General features: G+C 48.7%; 2 protein-coding genes across 3 annotated transcripts in view; one reads left to right on the top strand and one right to left on the bottom strand.

Moving 5' to 3' along the window:
* Positions 1–15983, bottom strand: part of ANKFY1 (ankyrin repeat and FYVE domain containing 1) — an 84954-nt gene that overhangs the window by 23494 nt on the left and 45477 nt on the right. For both annotated transcript variants that reach the window (XM_075561165.1, XM_075561166.1), the window contains exons 7-10: positions 15137–15302; positions 9057–9264; positions 5204–5272; positions 4815–5014 (exon numbers count right to left, since the gene is read on the bottom strand). In XM_075561165.1, the coding sequence (XP_075417280.1) occupies positions 4815–5014; positions 5204–5272; positions 9057–9264; positions 15137–15302 (643 nt within the window). The remainder of the gene's footprint in view (positions 1–4814; positions 5015–5203; positions 5273–9056; positions 9265–15136; positions 15303–15983) is intronic.
* Positions 7054–7224, top strand: LOC142460212 (mitochondrial import receptor subunit TOM5 homolog). Its single transcript, XM_075562453.1, has one exon. It carries the CDS (start codon positions 7054–7056, stop codon positions 7222–7224), a length of 171 nt encoding a protein of 56 aa, XP_075418568.1.

Below are 15983 nucleotides of genomic sequence, written 5' to 3'. Positions count from 1 at the left end.
AATCGTTTTATCAGGGGCTCATACAACTCTTATCACAATCCATACATACATCAATTGTGTAAAGCACATTTGTTCATTCATTTGGATTTTTTTTAATACAACATAAAATCATATGTTCTCTCGCTACATTATTTGAAGAGATACCAGAACCGTAATAAGGTAAAGAAATAGGCCCAAGCATGGCTTTATTTTCCTACCACTTTCCCACCTCTCAGAAATAGCAGGTCAAGCAGACCAAGGGTTACCGTATATACTCGAGCATAAGCCAACCCAAATATCAGTCGATGCACCAAATTTTACCACCAAAACTGCATTAAAAATGTGTTGGAAAACTCAGCTAATACACGAGTAAATATGGTACTGCGGTGAAGTGCACAATTAACACGTGAGGACTCGGGCACTCACAGGGGACTCTGCTACGTCCCAGTATTTGCAAAACTGTGGTACACACTGCTCTGTGACAGTCTGAGACTCAAGCCATAAATAAACAGCAAAGAGCCACTTTTTTTTCCTTGTCTTTTCTTTCTTTTTAATAAATCATTTTATTGGAGGCTCTTACAACTCCTATAACAATCCATACACTAACTGTATCAAGCACATTTGTACATATGTTGCCATCATCATTTTCAAAACATTTTCTTTCTACTTGAGCCCTTGGTATCGGCTCCTCTTTTTGTCCTCCCGTCCCGACCCTCCCACCCTCGTAACCCTTTGATAAATGATTATTTTCATATCTTACACCGTCCACTTTCTCCCTTCATCCACATTTCTGTTATTCGTCTCCTGCAGGGGTGGAGGCTACTATACACTGATCATTGAGATCAGTTAGTTCCCTGTTTCTCCCTCTTCTCCCCCCAACTTCCCCTACCTTCATGGTATCACTACTCCCATTACTGTCCCTGAGAGGCTTATCAGTCCTGGATTCCATGTCAAGAGTTCTTATCTGTACCAGTGTACATGCTCTAGTCTAGGCGAATTTGTAAGGTAGAATTGGGTCATGATAGTGGGGGGTGGGGGAGTTGTGTGTTAGGCAGAAGTGGGAGTTGGTGAGCAAGCAAGTGGAAAAAGACCCTGGGCGAGGGAAAACCCTCCCAGGATGTTGGGGAAACCAAGCCTCCCCCTTCCCTTTGGTGACCTTCCAAACCCAGATGCAGGCGGCTAGCCACTACAGAGAGCACTGAACATCATTGCTTCGTCCTGGCTCTACAGCAAAATCGCAACGGGAAATTCCCCAGCCACGCCTTCCCTGAGACCGGGCTATAAAACTCTCCCATCTCGCCCAGACAGCGTGACTTCCCGGGCCTCTGAGATCGGGACCCTTCAACCTCACTGGGAGCCCAGGACACGCTGCCCTCCCTCTGGGCAGTGCGACCTCACTCGGGAGCTCTGAAATAAATCTCTGAAACTGTTTTCTGCCTTTGCCTTCTTTCCACTGTCAAATGCTGTGTGTTTTGTCAGTGTTGTACCACACCCTGCATTCTGTCATAGACATGTATTGGAATCAGTGAGATAGTTAGTGACCAACAGCCAACACAGGCTATAAACTTAAAGCAACTTAGTAACAATCTCTTTCCCAGCGGCCCTTTGCTCTAAAGCACATGGGGCTCTTCCTATGAATCCTGGCCCTGCGAGACCACTGCTACCTCCTACATCACGGAGACTGACGTCGGATTCCCTTCTGCTAGGGACGAGGTGGTACAAGATCCCTTTGTTGTCACTCATTCTCTTCCGTCGCACCTGCCGGGCTTTATGCCCATCTGGTACGCAGTACTGATGTACGGACGTTAAGAGTCCCCTCTCCTCCACGTGCAGGCTCCCAGCATCCCCAGGAAGCTGTGCGGGCAAAGCCAGTAACCCTCGGATGTCACCTGCTTTTCCCCACTATGCAGACAACTGCACAGAAGGCACAAAAATCAGGTGGGCCAGACGGGGAGGGGCCTTAGAACAAACCATACAGAGAGTGAGAGGCGTTATAGTCGTCTGCTTCCCTGCCATGCAGGCCAAAAAACCCTCAAATACTTCACCTAATCTTTGATTCAGCAGTAAGAATGATTAATATGGGGGAGGGGGTGCTCCCTGAGATCATAAACCTTGACAACTGAGACGGGTTGTTTCAAAGCTCAGCATGTTCACTTAGAAGAACGGCGAGCTGACAAAAATGGCATTCTATACGAGAACTGATCTTGGGGATCTATGTGTAACCTCCTCTCTGGGAGATGGGCAATGGGAAGGTGGGTGAGGAGAGACGCCGGGCAGTGTAAGATAAGATAAAATAATTATTTATAAACTATTAAGAGGGAAGGGGGGAGCGGGGAGGGAGGGGGAGGGAAAAAAAGGAAACCGAGCTGATTCCAGGAACCTAAGTGGAAGGTGAATTTTGAGAATGACAAGGGCAACAAATGTATAAGGGTGCTTTACTCAATTGATGTATGTATGGATTGTGATAAGAGTTGTATGAGCCCCAATAAAAAGATTTATTTTAAAAATGGCATTCTATGAAAAGAGCAACTCAAACAACAGCCCCTGTGCTCTTCCTGACACGGCTTTGCTATGTGGCGGCTCCGTGTGCGTGTATCTTTGTCACACAGAACAACATGGGTTTGTGGCACACATTCTCCTGGAAACAAACAAGATGGCCTGGCTCTTTAAGAAAAGCAACAGGCAAAGTTTGGAACCAATGCAACATTTAGAATTTGGGAAAGCTTTTACCTGTAACAGTTAAGCCAGGCAGCTTTTTTAAAAAAAAATCATTTTATTAGGGGGTCATACAACTCTTATCACAATCCATCCATCCAACGTGTCCAGCACATTCGTAAAGATTGTTGCCATCATCATTCTCAAAACACCTGTTTTCTACTCGAGCCCTTGGCATCTGCTCCTCATTTCCTCCCTCCCTCCCCGCTCCCCCCTAAACCCTTGAAAATTTATAAATTATTATTATTTTGTCATATTATACCTTCCGATGTCTCCCTCACCCACTACTCTGCTGTCCGTCCCCCAGGGAGGAGGTTATATGTAGATCCTTGTCATCTGTTCCCCCTTTCTCCCTCACCTTCCCTCCACCCTCCCGATATCGCCACTCTCACCACTGGTCCTGAGGGGTTCATCCGTCCTGGATTCCCTGTGTTTCCAGTTCCTCCCTGTGAGCCAGGCAGCTATTTGAGACTTACAATGACGTTGCTGATGAGGTCAGTGGGCACAGGAGTTGTGCTTCCAAAGCGTACAAGCATGTTGAAAGAGCCGCACAACTCAAGTCAGCCACTCTAGCTCTTAACGATGAAGATCGTGGGCATGGTTTCGGGTTCTACATTGCAACCAACCTTAAAGAAACCCTCCCTTCGTGGACTTTGGTACCAGGGAAGTATCGCCACCGTGATCCAAAAAGGCTAATGTAGCGCTCCGCCTCACAGCTCAGAAAAGCGGGTGAGGAAGGCACCGCAACTCAAAAGACAGCTGCCAGCGTCATGGAAACACATCATGGGGCATAATTTTTAAGAAGAAAGGGAGATCTGAGACCCACTGTGGGAAATAAATGGAAATGTAGAAACTTACAGGAGCTAACATGAAATGTACCTAATTTTTTTTGAAACATAGTATTGGATTGGGGAGTAAAATTTACAACCTGGGATTTTACTATATTTTAGAATGAAGGCCAATTTTGATCAAAGCTCCTATAGAAGCCTGATCAAAATGGGAGAAATGTACAGATTCTGTTGAATTCCAACTTCTCATGGACTTGACTCTTTGGAGCCTTGGAGCCTGAACGAAGCCCCAAGATTACTGCCTCGAGATCATCTTAAACCATAAAACTGAGCTCATCCCATGAAGTCTTCTTAAAAACACATGATTCTGAAGTTTAAGGGGGGAGAGGGGGCCTATCTTGAGCATCAGGCTCTTGTAAGACCTACCTAGCTATAGCTGATCCTTGAACAACGAATGTGAGCATTTGGGGGGGGGGGAGTTAACCCCCGCACCACCCCCTCGTCTGAAGCCATACACAACATTGGACTCCCCACAAAGTTAACTTTGACCAGAAGCCTTACTAGTGACAAACAGGATATGGTTATCTATTGCACCCACAGAGGCTGCATTTCCTTAAGAGCTAAAAAGGGCCGCAGGGGCAGCTTCACAGAGGTCCTTGGCTGTGTGCTCTGCAATGGGGGCAGCTGCAGGGAAAGTGGCCCTGAAGCTAGGGACCACGTCAAGTGGCTCAACGGCTTCTCGTCACGTTACGTCGCTGACCTGCTGCTTCTCGGGACCTCTCCCAGCAGCAGCTGCACAGCGAGCGGAGGGAGCATCTGACACGGCCCAATGCGGCAGGTCTGCCACAGGGGCGACAGGCCGCACTGCTCGCTCCACGGGAGAGCGCAGTTCACCGCAGAGATGGTCAGCATCGCCCGTGCCTTGAGAAAAATCAGGGTCGGAGTGGGCCTGAACAGTGTGCTGCTCCAGGGGTCCCACTGCCCCTCTAGCGTGAAAGGTTGGGGAGGAGCCTTAGGGAGCGGTGGGTTTATGTGAGTTGGGGAGAACAGCTCAGGAGAAGAGGGCGAGGATGGTGGCACACTGAAGAAAGTGCTCAGGGTCCCTGAGCTGCACATGGAGACACAGCCCCGCTGGGGGACGCCGTGCTGCACAGATCCACACCAGCAACAAGGACGACGAAAGGGAAGCAGACCCATGGAGTGAAGCACCAGACACTGCTCCTACCAGTGCGCTACTCTGTGTCTGAGGTTTGGGTAAGAGTATCTGCGGGCGGGCGGGCGGTTTCCGGGCGCCTCCAGAGCCAGGGTCACCTCGTGGGGCCCCGAGCTCACCTGTCAGTGTGTCAGGTGCGTCCGTGTTGCTGCCTCGCTGGATGAGCCGAGCTGCAAAGCTGTTCTCGTCGAAGGATGTTCCATTGACGACAGGGGTGTCTTCAAAGGGGTTCACCGAGTGGTCGGAAGACACGGTGATATACTGCACCGCAAGCCACAGGGCCGTGCTGCCCTCGTGGTCCTTCAGCTCCAAGTCCAATCTGAAAGGAGGAAGCGGCGTGAGCCACACACAGCCTTCCTCGGACACCTCGCGATTCTCGCTCTTCACACGCTCCCAGTGACACATGCTGCTTTGGGCACTTCAGTTCTTAACACACAGAACACGGAAAGAACTCTTTTTCACCCAGTCATCCCGCCCCCCCTCCCCGCCCCCCGTGCTCCCTACGTACTGTTGGCACGGCAGCAGCTGGTTGAACACGGATTCGTTCCGGGCCGTGATGGACAGGTGTAAGGGGGTCCTGCGGGATGAAAGGAAGACGTGTCAAGTCAGGACGGGCCCAACCCTGACGGGGACCTTGGAAAATCATCATCCAGAAGCCATTCCGCATCTGGGTGATAGGAGTCCCTTTCAACCATGGCCAGCTTTCCAAAATCCAAATACGAAATATCCAAGTACGAAAACAGACTCATGGAACGCTGCCATTTACTCAGTGTCCAGAAAGGCAGGAAGCGATCAGAGGAAGAGACATGAAACTCTGTGACTCAGCACTGGCTCCTCACTGAAGGTGCAGACAATTTTGCTTCTTTTAAAAGAGACCCGTTTCTACCGCAGGTATGCACCAGTTTTCCCACCCTATTCCCACCAGTGCTGAAAATTGTCTCTCTCTTCTTAAGTATACTCAATTGTACTCAAACTCAGAGAGCAGCAAAAGTTCAAGTTTGCCTATCACTAGTGAATGACTGGAGAACTGGTAGAGTAGTGGTTACATGTTGGGCTGCTAACTTCAAGGTCAGCAGTTCAAAACCACCAGCTGTCCCTGGGGAGAAAGAGTGGGCTTCCTACTCCTGAAAAGAGTAACAGTCTCAGAAACCCGCCCTGCCTTACACAGTGACTATGAGTCAGTAGTGACTTTTATGAGTGAACGACTAGAGTGGCATTTACCCACTCTTTGCTGCCTCCGCCGTCAAAACCGGCTAGGGACAGCCACTGCAAAGCACTGGGACCCAAGGCTAGCAACTACCTAGGGGGCGGGGGGACAGGGACGGGGAAGGGGGAAATCATGAATCAAGTGCTCAACGGGAACAGGGTGATCATTATTTGGGAAATAGAGTAGTTATGACATGAGACTGAGAGTTAATGGAGAAGCATCTAATCTAAGCCCTTGACTCGTCACACAAATCCATTCTCCTAACACGCACACTTCACACACCTTACTGCTTATTCTCTGAACAAGTACTGAAAGAAGTCAGAGAGCTGATGTGAAAAGGAAGGGGCCGCACTTCTTCTTGGTGCTCAGGCGACTGACCCTCCCTTCCAAGCACCCCCACCTCACCCCAGCTCTGTTAGCTTCCAAACCACAAGGAGCCCTCGACTGGCTGCTCCTGGGCAGGAGCACAAGGAGCCAGGTAACTCCGTTCGACGTGTGAGGGGCTGGGCGATGGAAGGTGGCAATCCGTGCGGAGGAGGAGCTGCCTGAAGTCATCAAGCACTTGGCCACTGTGGACGACAGTGGGCGGGTCCTCAGGGGTTAAAACGCAGACCCAGGCATTCCACTGCCAGGTGCACCCACCAGAAGAACAGGGAGACAGCAGTGCCGATCAGAGCACTCATCACAAGAACCAAAAGGTGGGAACAGCTTAAAGTATCCGACGGCAGATGAACGGATAAACAAAATACAGTCTCGGGGATCTACATGTAACCTCCTCTCTGGGGAATGGGCAACAGGAAGGTGGGTGAGGGGAGATGCCAGGCAGTGTAAGATAAGATAAAATAATAATTTATAAATTATTAAGGGCTCATGAGGGAGGGGGGAGCGGGAAGGGAGGGGAAAAAAAGAGGACCTAATGCAAAGGGCTTAAGTGGAGACAGGAAACAGGAAAAGTGATGTGCCATCATATGGCTTTTAACGTGTTGATTACAAATTGAGTGGGGAAAATTGTTGAGTGGGAAACTGATGCTCTGTAAACCCTTTACGCAACTCACAAGTTAAAAAAAATGTCTGAGCCGAGATCGGGACGCGAGGCGGCAATGCAAGAAGCACCTTGATCGCTAGCTAGGAGTCACTGAAGCCCAGCCACGATGTTTCGGATCGAGGGCCTCGTGCCGAACCTGGACCCTGAGGAAATGAAACGGAAGATGCGCAAGGACGTGATCTCCACACGGAACTTTCCTATTTCCGTGGCCCTCCTGCGAGTCACTCCATGGATCTTACAGAAATGGGACAGTGCGTGGAAATGCGGCATCGCCTGAGAATGCACATTGTGAAGAACCTGGTTCCCAGCCTCTTCCCATCGGCAAAGGACTAGACCAAGAAACATATACCAGACTCTGATTGAATGGGTTTAGAAATCCTGCGTCACAAGAACAAGTGTTGTTTTTTTCCTGGTGACTGACTGACTGCATAAAATTAACTGGGAAATGTGAAAAGATTTTTGGTGGTGAAAGTGCACCCTTTTGCCTCGGATCCTCGGCCTCTGTGAGTGTTGAGGTGATTATAAATCACGTCAAACCTCATTTCCCAGCAAGTGTCACCACCAGTGTCTGCATTGGTCTGTCTTGACCGCCACCTCCGTGGACCCTTTTCTTTGTGTCCAGACCGTAGTTGTGAAGAGTCCATGAGAGTTAGTTACATTTTGTGTAAGTCAGCACAGAACCACCATGCTATCTGACCACAGAACCATTACTCTCGCTATGTATATTTTTAATAAATGTATCGGTGTGGGGGAAAAACAGTCAAAGCACAGGGTCGGCTCAGAAGGTTATGGCAACAATTCTGTGGGACTCCAAATGGGTAATCTTGAGAGATTTCCTCCAAGGACACATAGGACAAACGTGGATTTGAAAATAGGTTTTATGAAAACTGAAAACTGCATTGGTGAGAAAAAGTCCAAAAAGTTGTGTCCAGGAATTCTCTTCCCACAGATACATCGACTGCTCATTCTTGGAGGGCAGCAGGAGCTGCCCTATGAGAGTCTCATTGGGACCCTGTAGTGCCCCGTCCCCCAGGCCACCCTGAACTTGTCCTGTCAGATGAGATGTGGTGTAAGCCAGAGCACATGGAATTCTCCGGGAAAGGGTGATAGAGATGGAAATGCCACCTTCAGAAGGGTATGCAAGGGCAGATGGAGGACATGTTGAGAAACAACAGCTTCACATTTTGTTATTTGTGTTTAATAAAGGTTTTACTTTCTCTCATACAAAGGAGTATTACACAACCATAAAGAGAAATAAATTCATGATATAAGCTACAGCATTAGAAGCGAATATTGAAAGCTTAAATGAAATATTTATAGATATTATGAAATATCTACAGATATCTTGTAAATAGCTATAAAAGGGCAAATATTGTGTATGAGGGCTTCACAAAGTTTGTTTTAAAAAAGCAGGGTTAAAAGACAATGGAATTTTCCCATGAGTTTCTTGAAGCCCCTTCATACTCCCACTTACACACAATAGTCAGAATTCACAGATGCACAGAGACCAAAGATCCGCAATGGTTGCAGGGTAAGGGAAAAAAGAAGGGGTGCTCATTGCCTGAGTGCACTGAGTTTCTGCTAAGGATGGAAGATTCTGGAAATGTTTCCTCTGATGTTTGCAACATGATGAAGGAAATTAATGTCAGTGAGCTCTACGGGTAAAATATGTTGAAACAACACATTTTGTTATATACATTCATACCACGAAGGGGGGTGGGCAGGCAGAGTGTTGCTTGAGGTGGGAGCGTTTACAGGAAGAATCGGGTTTAACAGAGAATTTTCTCTAACAATTAGACCTACAAAACTGAAGGAGTCTGCCTGGAATTAACCTTCCAACTAGTCACGGTTTCTACTTGGAGGATGGCCCTCCTGGCTCCTCAGCCGTGAAGAGACTGAGAAATGCAATGGCCCAGCTACCCGGGCTGGCCAAGTTTCCTTCAAAGGCCCCAGCCGCTCCTGTGGGAGTTAATGCTTGTTTGTGACATCAACGGAAACACGACTGACGCTAAACCAAGAACACGAAGCTGCTGTGTGATGCCAATGCGTTCCACCACAAAGGGGCGCCTGGGAGTGGGGAAGGGCATGGTCTCTAAGCTCCCAGCTTACCTGCCCTTACTGTCCTGCATGTTGGGGTTGGCACCGGCTTGCAGGAGGCCCTCTGCAATCTGCGCCATCTCGGACATCCCATCTGTTGCCGTGTGCTTCTTGGCACTGTACAAGGCCACAAGATGCAGTGGTGTCTCCTGGGCGCCCAGCGTAGCAGCATTGACAAGAGCCCCATTCTTGATGAGGAATGTGGCAGCAAAGAGATCGCCTTGAAAAGAAACAACGAAAGACACGGTCACAGACCGCAGCCCCCAGGGCAAGCAGTTGTGGCCAAAGCTGCCTCAAAAGGGCACCAGCTGCTAACTGCGGAGCAGGGACAGCCAGGGTCTTGGTAAGCAGAAGCCCATCTCTGAGAGCATGGACTTACAGAGTCCCATTCAAAAGGGTTTGCCCGATGACTGACTGATTACCTGTTAACACCTGTCCTACCTCCTCATTTCAATACCACTTCCCAGTGTAAGAGTAGCAGGTTTCTGTTCTTCAAAGGCCTCCTCGGAAAAAGACCTTCCACAAGCCCCCCATTCCCTCCCCTTAGCACCAATTCTCTTCCTCCCCCGCTTCCTGGCCACAGTCTGTACCCCAAACCACGCTTACTCATCATCTGCTCTAGTTACAATCAGGCTGCTGTTCAGTGTGTGGGCCGTGAACAAGCCCATGTTTGATGACTTATTATTACTACAGAGATCAGCTTTTCAATGTCTTCAGTCTCATTTTGAAGATGCGTAACAGCCTGAACTAGGAGTTTACGACGACACACCTGAACAGTCTATCTACACACATGACTATTATAAAAAATCTCACATGGAAAATTAACCAGCTTAAAAAAAAAGTGTGCTTTGTGTAAAAACCCTCCCGATGCCTTAACTCTTGGAATACTACAGGTAGAAAGTCTCCCTAGAATGATTTAAAATACCAACTTAAGACCAAACAACGTACACAAAATCCACTCGATTTCCCACTTTTGACTATTTCGTGCGCTGTATAAGGAGGAAGTAGGGGGAGAGGGAGCTACCTTGACATTTGACAAAAGGCCAAGAATTGAGATTAAATGTTAATATTGACGGTCCACATACTATGAAGCTACTGTCAGATAACATGAAAGAAAATTCAGGACCAGTTAATCCGCACGAGTGGCAATTTAGGGTTGAAGAGGCTTGTGGAAAAGCAGTTAAAGTCTACCTGTCAGATTAACTTGGAGTTCAGAGGGATTTAGAAATGACTGCTGGCTCACAGAGCTGGCTTCTTTGGGTTTGTTGTCAGTCCCCGAAGCACAATAGAAGGAAATACTGGTGCCGGATCGATTCCTAATTCAAAACATGCAGAACCACTCACCATGCTCACTTTGCTGAAGAAAACATGGTGAGGGTGGGGGAGCCGGGAGGGAGGGGGGAGGGAGAAAAGGAAAATGAGGAGCTGATTCCAGGAACCCAAGCAGAAGGCAAACTTTGAGAATGATGAGGGCAACGAATGTATAATTGAGCTTTACACAATTGATGTATGTATGGATTGTGATGAGTTGTATGAGTCCCGATAAAATGATTAAAAAAAGAAAATATGACAAATGATAAGTATTCCTAGTACAGGGAGCAATCTATCAGAGAAGCCATCCAGTTATTGGAAAAGTACATGGGGAGCCCTGGTGGTATAGTGGGCTATGCATTAGATTCCCGACCATAAGGTCAGCAATTCAAAGCCACCAGCTGCTACTCCTCAGGAGAAAGATAAGGGAAAGTACAATGCCTGTGTTTATTGGAGGCAGCTGTTTCTCTCAGTGGCCTCCAGGTGGCACAAGTTAGCAGCTCACAGGCAGGATGGTAACAAGCTTCCAAAGCAAGCTCATTCTCCACCAGACAGTCTGCACCCCTGCCTTTGATGGGGGTGCCAGAACACATATCTAAGGGACTCCAAGCTCATCTGGGATTCCGAGGGACTTCTGCAGATTCAGGCTCCCTTTCATCAAGGGCTACAGGACAACTTTTTTCCAAACACCATCTTTTTCTTCTTTTTTTCCCGCTGGAGGATCTCAAGAGTGTCAAGCAATCTTTCAGAGTGTGACATGCTGATGGCGACACAACTCCAACTACTCCTCCAAGGTCCTGAGGGTGTGGGATGAAATCTGTTTTAAACCCTGTTAGGATCACAGACACAGATCCTTTGAACGAAGAAATTTGAGATGATGTTTTCCCCTCTCCTCTGAAGGCACATAATTATGAGAAATTTTCTTATATATCCTAAAATATGTCCCCTGCTTCACCAACAATGTCCCCATTCTGAACATCTAGAACAGGGCTTAGGAAGTGCAGGAGACACAACTCTCAGGTCTATTATCTCTGCCCCGTCTGATTAGCTTCACCTGGGTCTAGGGGTTCCACCTGAGCAAACCATCAGACAAGCTGGGTTACATGGAAAGCATGCAGGATAAAGACTGGAGGAAGGCTTGCCAGCAACCAGTGTCATGAAGCCAACGCAACGTGGCTTGCTGAAATCAGGAGATTGTGAAGGCTTGCTGGTGCAGACCAAGGTTTCCAGCCTTCAGAATGGATCACATGCAACTCACCATGAAGAAGCCCAAACCGTCACAACGGAACCAGTAGCTACCATCATCACAAATGGGGAAAAGACGGACGTGGCCAAGGGTTTGTCTGGCTTGGCTCCACAATCAAAGCCCAGGAAGCAACAGTCTAGCAATGGGTAATTGTATTGCTTTAGGTAAACCTGCTGCACAAGACCTCTTTAGAATATTGAAAAGTTGATACAAAGGGGTCAGGAAGAAAGAAAATGTTTTGAGAATGATGATGGCAACAAATGTACAAATGTGCTTGACACGGTGGTGGATGGGTGTGTGGATTGTGATGAGAGTTATACGAGCCCCCAATAAAATGATTTAAACAAAAGAATATTGAAAGGACGCGCATGACTTTGAGGACCGGGGTGCAGCTGACCCAGGCCATGGCATTTTTTCAACTGCCTCACATGCATGTGAAAGTTGGACACTGAGTAAGGAAGACCAAAGAATAGATGCATTTGAAGTATGGAAAGTATCACAGACTGCCAAAAGAACAAACAGATCTATACTGGAAGTACAGCCAGCGTGCTCCTTAGAGGCAGAGAGGGCAAGACGCCATCTCACATATTTTGGACATGTTATCAGCCGAGACCAGTCCCTGGAGAAGGACATCCTGTTTGGTAACGTAGAGGGACAACAAAAAAGAGGGAGGCCCTCGGCCAGATGCTTTGACCACAGTGGCTGCAAGCGTGGCCTCAAACACCAGCACGCTTGTAAGGATGGTGGAGGCCACTTTCATTCTGCTGTACGTAGCTGTGTGATTCGGAATCGGCTCGACGGCACTGAGCAACAACATCTGGTCCCCATTGGACACAGGCATATCAAAATCACCTGGGTTTTTACACTCCCCATCTGCTCTGCGTTTTCTTCCAAGGGACCGAGTTGCTGGCAAACAGGAGCTCTGGCATTGAAGAGACTGGGCTACATACCCTTCAGACGCTGACTGGCCCGTGACGGACTCATCTTCGTATCCAACAACGTCTTATGTAAAACAGACACGGGGGAAGTGTCTAGAAAGAAAATGAACTGACTGCTTTCGGTCCCACTTTACCAACCGATCCAATTCAACAGATCACAACTCGAGGGACTCAGCCCCATCTCCTGGGACTTTGCCATTCTTCAGAACCCTTTTTACTGAGGGGGAATATAGGTGCGGGGGGGTGGGGGGGGAGAGGGAGAGAGAGAGAATCTTTACCACCTTCGTGTGAAAAGGGTCAGTGCTTAGATTTCTTTAAATTGTATGTTCTCAGAGCACTGAGGTGAACTGAATTTCATATATTAAAAGATATCTGCTCATATGATCATAAACTTGAAAGTCAGGTTAACAGTTGACATTGAGTTCGCTACTTCATTATTTGGGCGGGTCAGCAGACTGACCACTTCAGCTGAAGGGGGAAACATGACAACAGTCCTATGCTGGAGCCGATTACGAGCCTCCAACACAGGAAGTGAGGTTATGTCGAGTCACGAGCAATTGTCGGGTGGACTGCCGACCAGGGGCTAAGCGCCCTGTAAGTGTGCCAAGGCTGCCAACAGCCCAGTAGGGCAGAAATGATGTCCACTTCACAGATGAGCAAAAGATGGCTCAAGAGTAAATATGATCTGTCCAGGGTCAGGGCAAATGAATGATCCAGGACTCAAAGGCTGGTACACCCACGCTCCACAGCCAGTGCTCTGCCCATGATGCCACGCTGCCCTCCGTCCAATGCCAGCCACAATAAGCCACAGCAGACCCCGCACACCAGCAGGCAGCTAACAAATCCGGAGTGGAAGAGCAAACCGTTTCAAAGCAAGCATCAAAAGTGCAGCACCAGGGCTTGGCTGCGCCTGTAGCTCAGCAATCACCAAATACTGAACAAGTCACCCGAGATGTTTTCTCCTAAACATTAGAATTTAACTCCCCAGAGGAAAGAAACCTCATTCTGAGATTGTTTTTTTAGTAACAAGTGCATTTGTTTCCAAAATAAACATCGCAGACACTACACAGTGTGGGAACGGGTAATCCCCTGTGTGGTGCAAACACTCCCTCTGGACGCACACCCACGCCCTGGGCTGAGTGTCTGGTGGCTCTGCACAGTGTGGGTGGGCCTGGGAAAAACGCATCTGCTCTCAATGGTGACACACACCAAGGGTCTCCTTCCATTGAGGAGCAAAGTGTCCCCTCCGTCAGCCAGCAAGCTTACAGTCTAACACATGACCTGGAAGAATATTTATATTGAAACCTTTGCCCAGGAGGGAGAAATCACAGCTATAACAGTAGCCACATCTTGGAGTAACTATAGTCCACTAACTAGCTGTGAGCTGCAAGGTCCATAGTTCGAAACCACCAGCCACTCAGTGGGAGAAAGATGGGGCTTTCTATTCCTGTAAACAGTTACAGTCTCTGAAACTGACAGGGGCAGTTCTGCCCTGTTCTATAGTGCTGCTATGAATCGGCATCGATTCGATGGCATTGAGAGAACTAAACTACTAGGGGCAGAGACATTACTAGCACAATAACGCATGATCAGAAGGGCACAATGAATGACATTAACCACTGCCATCAAGCTGGTGTCAACTCACAGCGTTCCGACAGGACAGGGGAGAACTGGGCCAGTGGGTTCCCGAGACTGCAATTCTTTACGGGAGTAGAAAGCCTCATCTTTCTCCCGATGCATGTGATTAGATATGGGGAAATCGAAATATGCCGCCTTCAATCTACACATGTAAACAACAAAGAAGTAAGCTTGGCCCAAGTGTCCCATTCAGTCAACCATGCCTGCAGAATTTGGGCTCTGATACTGTCCCCAGCCGTCACTCCACCTCTGTGGCACCTCCTCTGTCAACAACACGCTCCGCACGCGTCAGGCCGGGCCCAGCTGGCACTCGGGAGTTAATCAAGCCGTAGAGAAAGCAAAACACTTTCCAAGCAAAAGAGCCACCTCATTACGATTACAATGTTAACAATCTCCGTTCTAGCACTGACAGATTCTTCCCATTCCTAATGACAACGTGCTCAACATAGAGCTGCAGTTCCCAAGAGCTTTCTCGGCACATAGTGAGACGTGCCCTCTTTGCCGTGACAGTCCAGAGTGCTAGCGGAAGACGCCAGAATCTAGGAATGTGTTGAAACATGGTGTGGTTTTGCTACTCCCTCTCTCAACAGTAGGGGCTACACGTCTTCTGGAGCTGTTGCTGGAGAATCACGACAAAGGACACGGCCACCTTCTGAAAGTTCTCCCCAGCTTCCCAGCCTTTCTCCCTGGGACCCGCTGGTACCAGGAAGGAAGGAAGGAAGGAAGGAAGGAAGGAAGGAAGGAAGGAAGGAAGGGAGGAAGGAAGGAAGGAAGGAAGGAAGGAAAGAAGGAAGGACGACGAGCAATCGCTCTTGTGGCCCAGCGATCACATGTCCAGGTCACACAGTCAACCAGTGAAGGGAGACTTTGGGCTCTCTGGAACCGGGTCAGATTCTTAGGAACTGGCACAGAGAAAAGTCAAGCTGCCCTCAGAGGAAAATACCAGAGCGACTTCCTACCTCTTTGGATCCCTTTGTGTAACAAGCTCCAGCCATTCTTGTCTACCATGTCCACATCCGCTTTGTGGCTGACCAGCGTGGTGGCTATGCTCTCTAGCCGCCGAGAGAGGGCCAGGTCTAAGGCAAGATCGCCGTTCTGGTCCACTTCATTCAACTTCCCAGGGAGCTGCACAGAGAAGTTGCTAAGTCAGGAGGCAGTGAGAGAGAATACACCAGCAGTTTCACTCGGTTCCGCTGTAAGCCTTAAGGAGGCTCTGTTATGCGAATGTCAAATGATAGGGCTATTAAACCCTGCTTACTTCACAAGTTCAAAGGAATTCACAAACTTCTACCAGGCCTCCACAGGGAGCACAGGGCAGACACCAACAAATATGGAGGACAAGGTACAGACCTGGGGGGGGCAGAGGAGGGGGAAGGGGGCTGAAGGCAGGCAGAGTGCTGAAGAAGCACAGGTGCCGGGGCAGAAGTTCAGGCAGCCTCAGGCAAAACAGATAACCTTTTCGTGAAGGATCGGGGCTTAACAATTGGACCCCTTCTAAGAGCTTACTGCCCCCCAGACCCTGGGCACCTGGTTAACACACACTGCATAGCCCTCTGTCAGGAACAACTGCTTTCCTGCCAGACAATGTGGTAGGCAGAATAGCACTCCCCAAACATCTCCAGAACCCGTGACCATCTTGCTTTCCATAGCAAAAGGGACCCTGCAACTATGAGGCAGGTTACAGACCCGGAGCCGGGAGATGACTGTGGATTATCCTGGTGGACCCAATCTAAGAACGGAGGTACCCTGGGGGACAAGAGCAAGGCAGACAGATGTGGCCTGACCTGCCACCTTTGAAGGGAGAGG

This window comes from Tenrec ecaudatus, chromosome 10, assembly GCF_050624435.1.
Source record: "Tenrec ecaudatus isolate mTenEca1 chromosome 10, mTenEca1.hap1, whole genome shotgun sequence".
Taxonomy (NCBI): domain Eukaryota; kingdom Metazoa; phylum Chordata; class Mammalia; order Afrosoricida; family Tenrecidae; genus Tenrec; species Tenrec ecaudatus.
This window is presented reverse-complemented; position numbering and strand designations above follow the sequence as displayed.